General features: G+C 36.5%; 1 protein-coding gene across 1 annotated transcript in view; it reads left to right on the top strand.

Moving 5' to 3' along the window:
• Positions 1-4,910: 4,910 nt before the first annotated feature.
• The window catches only part of EXOC5 (exocyst complex component 5), a 60,171-nt gene continuing 57,987 nt past the window's right edge, over positions 4,911-7,094 (top strand). The window contains exon 1 of the mRNA XM_006144872.3: positions 4,911-4,967. Coding sequence (XP_006144934.1) covers positions 4,911-4,967 — 57 coding nt within the window. The remainder of the gene's footprint in view (positions 4,968-7,094) is intronic.

Genomic DNA, 7,094 nt, shown 5'->3' on the forward strand with positions numbered 1-7,094 from the left:
CCCGGGGAAGAAAGGTGCGAGAGCCGAGGGGTGGGGTGGCGGCTCCGGTGTCAGCGCGGGCGGGGCGTGAGGTGGGGGAGGGGTGGCCCTGGACCGAGGTGGGCAGGTCGACCCGGAGGGGAAGCAGGTGTTGGAAAGGAGCGGGATTGGCGTTGTCTGCCAGGGCCGCAGAGAGGATCTAGGAGGCTCGGACGTTGGAGCACGTCTATTCAGGATGAGTAGTAGGTGGGGAGGGCTGACTGTGGACGGGAAAAGAGGAGCCAGGAACCCACGTTGGCCAGCCTTGTCTTCTCCCTTGGATCCTTGCAACACAGTATTTGAGGGGTCCCACCCGAGATCCACACTCTGGGGGCTTCTCGTTGAATGATGATTCCATTACTAAATGTTACGAGTGATATGCAGGCGCTTTCCAGTTTACTTTTAACGTTTGAAAAGGCTGGGAGTATTTTTTAGGACAATAAAGGCCTACTTAGCCCTTCCGACTGAAGGAAGGCAAAACCAACATCATCATGTGTTCGGATCTTAAGGAATTTAAGTGTATTTTTAAGTGTAGTATAAAATCACCTAACTGCCCGCTAGAGAACCCTTAACGTGTAATAGAGAGCAGATTCTAAATGTATACTATTTCCTTGAACGTTTTCAGTATCTAAACCTTAACATTTAATTTTGTGGAGTCCATCTTCAGAACTTGTGATATTTACGTTAATAGAATGGGAAAACGCTAATTGCATCACATGACAATGAAACATATAAAGCATCTCCTTGTGTGAAAGAAATGAAGACAAAGACATAAAAGGAAAGAAAGTCCCTCTTGTGTGGTGGTATTTCATATTAAGTAGCAAAATGTGAATAATAATTGAGAACACTGAGTTGACAATAGAGAATTTCTTTATGAGTAAAAATTGTATCCTTTTCTACCTAAGATTCAGCAGTGTGGCATAAAGTTGAATGCCACAGTTTTTATAATAAATGGAACTTTTTATTTGTCATTGTTACTGTATTTTAACTTTCAAGCAGCAGTTAGATAATTGTAATACATGCCATCGTGATAATTGTAATAAAACACTAATTTGTAAGTGAAGGATTATCATTACAAGGAAGACTTCAAAAGTATTAGTTGCATTTTCTGCTAAATAAAGTGTTGGGAGATACGTGATATTACTCTTAATTCCAAAATTGTGTAATCTGAATATTAATACCAGTGCAGGGAGGCCGACATCTTCTTGGTAAGAACTTTTGCTCTGTGTCCCTGGGCAAGATATTAAATAGTTCTGAAGTTCCTTCTTTTATTTTTACATCTTATGAAGGTAAACTACAAGGTTGTTTGAGATCTTTAGTTTACTTAATGAATTTTGTGACAAGCTAGCTGTTAATAGAAAACTATAATATTATGTTGTCATAGAGTTCATAAGCTATTATCCTTTTAATTAATGAATTCTGCTTGACATTCTTAATTGTGTCTTGGACCATATTGTGTTTATTTTTTTAAAACGTTTAACCATATGAGTCCAGTAACTTGAAAATATATTTGATCCTGCATCCCTCCTTGTAAGTATGGAGAAGAGGTGGAGAAATATGAAAGGACTTCAAAAAGTTTGTAAAAAATGGATTTCAAGTAGAAATTTATTTTGAGGCAAAATATCTTAAATCCATGCATAGTTTCTTCATAATATGTGTTTAATATGAACTTTTTGAAGATACTGCACTACCCAGTATATTTTGTTTTCCAGGGTCTTGCCATTTAGTAAAATAGGTATATCAAATTATGGTTTAATTTAACTTAATAACCTCAGTTACATGGTAGTTGGTAAGATTCTGTTAGTGACAAGTAGTCCTGTGGCCAGAAGGGTCTTAGGACAAACTTAAACATTTTTATAGACCTTAATTCATGTAATTTTTTTTTTATCTTTGCCATATATAGCTTGATGATTTGTCAAAATCTAAAGCATTAAATGAATAGCTACAATTAAGTCTTAATAGTTATAATTAAGAATTCTTGATTTTTATTTTTTTGGAGATGACTATGAGTCTAGTCTTATGATGGACTCTGCTCTTGAGTAAGTTTTCATCCTCAACTGAAAAGTTGACCTTTTGGCTTTATTGGAAGGAGAAAAATACACACACAAAAGCAAAAGCACTTCAGTCACTGCTGCCATTTCCTGTAAATACTGCCATAGGATCTAGGTTGTAGAAGTCAGGGAGTGTCTTTTTCTCCTACTTCTCTTTCTTAGTCACAGTTGGGGGGAGCTGGGAAATAGGGCAGGATATAGTCAAGGGTATTTTGTCTTTATGCATCCTGGTTTTCATGCACTGTTAGGAATTACGCTTTCATTTTCCACATTGAGGGAGAAAAGTTAAATGAAAACAAAAGCAAGCTTTCGAATCCATCAAATTTCATTAATTGTTCTTCTAAAATCTTAGTATTGGTCTTATGACCCTTTTTAAAAAAAATATAGACAACTTCATACAGTAAATCAAATTGCAAGATATTACCTCAGTTAACAGAAATTATTTAGAAATAAATAATTTAGTTACGGTGATAGTATATATTGTGGAAATTGCCCAGAATACCTTCTTAGTTTCAACGCTTGTTGATCTTTCTGAACGGATCCTTTTCCAAGTGTTTTCAAATTATCAAGTCAGGGTGGACATTCATGCAGGGATTCCTATGTGATTTGGATTAGGTATATCTTCATTTCTAAAAAGTGTCTGGGGTGGTAATTTTTTTTTGTTTTGCCGATATTCCTCTCTTCTAGTGCACTAAGGGGACACTTGAGCTCCATTTGTTTGCTAATTTTCACTTCTGTCATTCTTCAAGATTTTTCCCTTTTCTTTGGGCAGGCTGCCTTTATGGGAAAGTTTTTTGTTAGTAACCAGGGTCACTTATAAATTCATTAAGCAGATATTTGTTGAATACCTACCTATTAAGTTCAAGATAAGTTGCCAAGTCTTACCAGGCTGTGTGTCTCAAAGGGCACTCTGTAGAAATAAGAATTAGTCTTTAAAAACCCCGAATGTTTCAGGGCCAAAATAGTTTGGGAAGCAGGCATAGTCTTTTCCATTGGAGAATTGCAGTATACCTTAGTATGTTATATAATAAATAAAATAAAAGAAGTAATTAAAAAAAAAAAGACTGTGAGAAGTCCATTTCCCAACTTTTTTTGAACACAAGACTTGTATTTTTTAGTGCTTATTAACTTAAATTTGTGAATTATGGGGGACCAGCAGGTGGCATGGTGGTTATGGTGCTGGACATTCCCACATGACTGACTGTGGTTCAAGTCCTGGACCTGGTGGCTTGCTTTCTCACTTTCCTCTCTATCTCTCTCTCTCTCTCTCTCTCTCTGTATCTTTCTCTGGTCAAAATAAAATAAGTTCATGAATAAATAAAATTAAAAATAAAGAATTCTTTAAAAAATTTTTTGAATTATAAGGTATATACTGAGAAAGATGTTGAATTAGTACAGATCCCACCCTTATCCTCAAATAGGAGCAAAGATAGTAGATACCCCTAGAGAGGGGGGCCTATGCCCACTTGACTCTTTATAGATAGGCCCGTTAATATAGTACAAATGATGCTATATAGATTTCCAGTTATATCAGGAAAGGTGATAACCTGGCCATCTTTTTTTTTTTTTTTTTTTGGAGAGATTTTCACTGTAGGGCGCGTGCGCTCGCCAGACAGACAGAGACAGACATAGAGACAGAAAGCGAGAAATCACCCCCCAGGGGGGATGGTCACGCCGCAATCCCTTCTCCTCCATTCTCCTCTTGGGATCTTGGGCACGCACGCACACGCGCCCGGCGTGAGTTTTAAGCCACTGGGTCCGGGACACGAACCGCAGTCGACTATGTGGGAGTCCAGCGACATAGCCATTACGCTAACTGCTGGTTCCCAACCTGGCCATCTTTTGATATTCCATTTTGGAATCCAAGAGAATGCCAAAAGAAAGCCCTTTGAAAGAACCAAGGCCCTTGATTCTTTAGCACCAGCTGAACTTCCAGTTAACAGTAAACATTTAACCATCTTGGAGGTGGATCTTCTCCCCAAGTTGAACAGCCATAGCTCATTTATGGAGAGCAGAGATTGGATTTCCTGAACCCTGCCTTAATTATATTTATGTGAACAAAATAATGATTCTTGTTATTTTAAGCCACTGAATGTTGAGATGGTTATTATGTAGCAATAGGTAACTAGAACAGAAGCTGATCAACATCTTATCTACATCAAGATCCAAAAGATTTTTGGTCTCTTCATGGGGAGGCCAGTAAAAAGTGGCTCTTAGCAGAGAGAATAGCAAAGGTAGAGGCAGATGCTTTGAGTAATGGGTTTTATCCTCAAGTATTTTATGCTCCAAGTTGACCGGTGAGTCAAGCCAACTTGGGCATGGACTTTTGGAATGAGTGAGTCCTTAACTTGAGAACACTTTATAGACCATGGTTTGAGTCCTGGAGCAGGCTGCTTGCTTTCTCACTTTCTCTTCCTCTCTCTCTTTCTCTTTCTCTCTCACTCTGTCTCTCTCAGGTCAAATTTAAATATATAAATTAAGATAAATAAAAATAATTCTTATTAAAAAATCCATTTTGTTAGACTGAGACAAAACAAAGCATTTTGTAGTGCTTTTCAAAAAAATTTTAATAAATGTAACTCATTTATTTACAGAAAACATACAAAGAATATCATGAAAATAAAATCAAATAGGGTTAGACAGAAGAGGCCAAGTGTAGTAAAATTCATTCAGTTACAGAATTGCATTAGCTCATATTTGGTTTCTATTAGAATCTTGGATTGATAGTGCTGTGTAATGTGTGTTCTTTATTTCTTTTTTTGAAGTAGTGGGTCCTACCTTTTTGATTTTGGATTATAAATCAGGGCATGATTTTCAAGATCTTCTGCAGGATATTCAGCCATGGCCTCAACTAGCTCGTGTTTTGGTGTGCTCAGCAATGTTGTATTGGCCTGGAAAGTAAGAGAGGTTTATGACAGAGCCTGTCCTTTCAGTTTAAGTGTGGAATAAAGAATAAAACTTACAAAAATGATTACAAAGCAATACATGACAAAATCTCAGTTAGTAATATATTGTTCTGTCTTGGAATTTGAAGTTTTAAGCCTCATAGGCATTTAAAGTAGATAAATGAGTATAAATCAGGTAGAGAAGAAATGGGGACTGAGCCAGGCTTTGAGAAATTCCAAAGTGGTGTTTGAATTGTTGGAGGAGAAAGGGCATCTTTGTGGGGTGAGTTACCTGTACACAGTTTAGGAAACAAGAGTAGCATGGGTTTGAATAGAAGCCTACAATAGGCTGGTGGAGGTGTTGCTGGTCATTTTGGGCTACAGAAAAACTGGGGTCAGTGATGCAAAAGATAAAAGGTAGATACAGAGTGTGAACTTAAAGTGTAGAACTTGCATAGAAAATTTCTGACTAAAAGGAAGCAGTGTTTTAAAGATTTGTTTAGCAGTGGTATGTGTAATAAATTTAAGGAAAGTGTATTAAAGGCAGTATTGAACCCATAGGTTAGTTTGCTTTATTTGACAGGGTATAGAAATATCTTTCTCTGAAATCTTCTGGTCATCATCTTATTGTTTTGCCTAGGCAGGGGAAAAAAATATTCTAGTGTTCTTTGAGTTTGTGGGTAGTTCTAACACATTCATTGGATCTATTTTTGGGAATGGTGATTTAAGAAAATACAAAAGTTTAGTTGCGTTTTCTCCAAGAAACAATGTTAAATTAGGGATTTACCTTACTGTCCAAGGGATTTTTAGTAGAAATGATCACAGAAACCATGCTTTATCTTATGGTGGAATGTCAAGCTAATTTGTAAAAAATAAGAAATAAATTTAACTGAAAAACACAGTAACCAAGTATGTAAAGTCATATTTAATATGATAATATTTCAGTGCATAGTTCTTAGGTTTTTATTTTTGTTTTGGAATTTTGCTTTAAAAAATAGTTGTACATTTAATTATAACATTTATTAGGAAGCAGTGTAACTAGCACCTCAAACCTGGATTTTCAGATATTATTGCTTAAAAAATTTTAAATTGGGGCCAGCAGGTGGCATGGTAGTTAAGGTGCTGGACTCCCACATGCCTGACCACAGTTTTAGTCCCAGACCTGATAATTTGCTTTCTCACTTTCCCTGTCTCTGGATCTGTTCCTCTCTAGTCAAATTAAAAATAATATAATAATAATAATAAATAAAATTAATTTTAAAAATTTAAATCGATTTATTGGTAATTTATTTTAATGTGTATATATTTATTTTATAATTTCCTGTTTACATTTAATTGTTGTATGTCTCTGTAGGATACACTTTTTTTTAAGAGAGTTTCTTTGCTATAGTGTGTGTGTGCTCATTGGAAAGACAAAAAGAAAGTGAGAAATCGCCCCCTAGCGGGGATAGCTACACTGCAGTCCTTTCTCCTCCACTTTCCTCTCAGGATTTTGGACATGTATGCACATGTGCCCAGTGTGATTTTCAAGCTGCCGGATCTAGAACTTGAACTGCCTTTGCCATGAAGCCCAATGCCTCAAACACCATGTCACCTGCTGGCTCCTACACTATGTTTTTCAAAGCATGCATGCAATATTTGATGATAAAATCAAAGATATTACCATATCCACTGTCTTCAACAAAGAATACTATGTTGTGCACCTTAGTGTTTTCTTTCTTTCTTTCTTTTTTTTAAATTTCCAGACGGTATTTTCACTTGCCAGAGGGACAGGGGTAAAAGAACCCTCCATTCTTGGTGCACAACCATGCTGCAGTCCCTTCTCTTCCATTTCTTCTACCTGTCAAGATTTGGGGAATGCATGTGCATGTGTCCAGCATTGTTTTTAGGCCTCTGGTTCAAACCATGGTTTGCCATGTGGTATCTGGCTCCCTTCACTACTACTCTGTAGAACTGATATGGTTATTTTTGCTACTAGTTACTATGGTAAAAAAAGAAAGTGAAGATAGATCTTTGCCTGATTAATGAAAATTTTAAAGACATTATTTACAAGCATTTTTATTTTTTCAAGAATTATTTAATTATTTATCATTATTATTTTTAAATTTGCTACCAGGCACACATGCTCACCAGAAAGAGT

The sequence above is a fragment of the Tupaia chinensis genome, unplaced genomic scaffold (assembly GCF_000334495.1).
Source record: "Tupaia chinensis unplaced genomic scaffold, TupChi_1.0 Scaffold000133_1, whole genome shotgun sequence".
Lineage (NCBI taxonomy): Eukaryota > Metazoa > Chordata > Mammalia > Scandentia > Tupaiidae > Tupaia > Tupaia belangeri.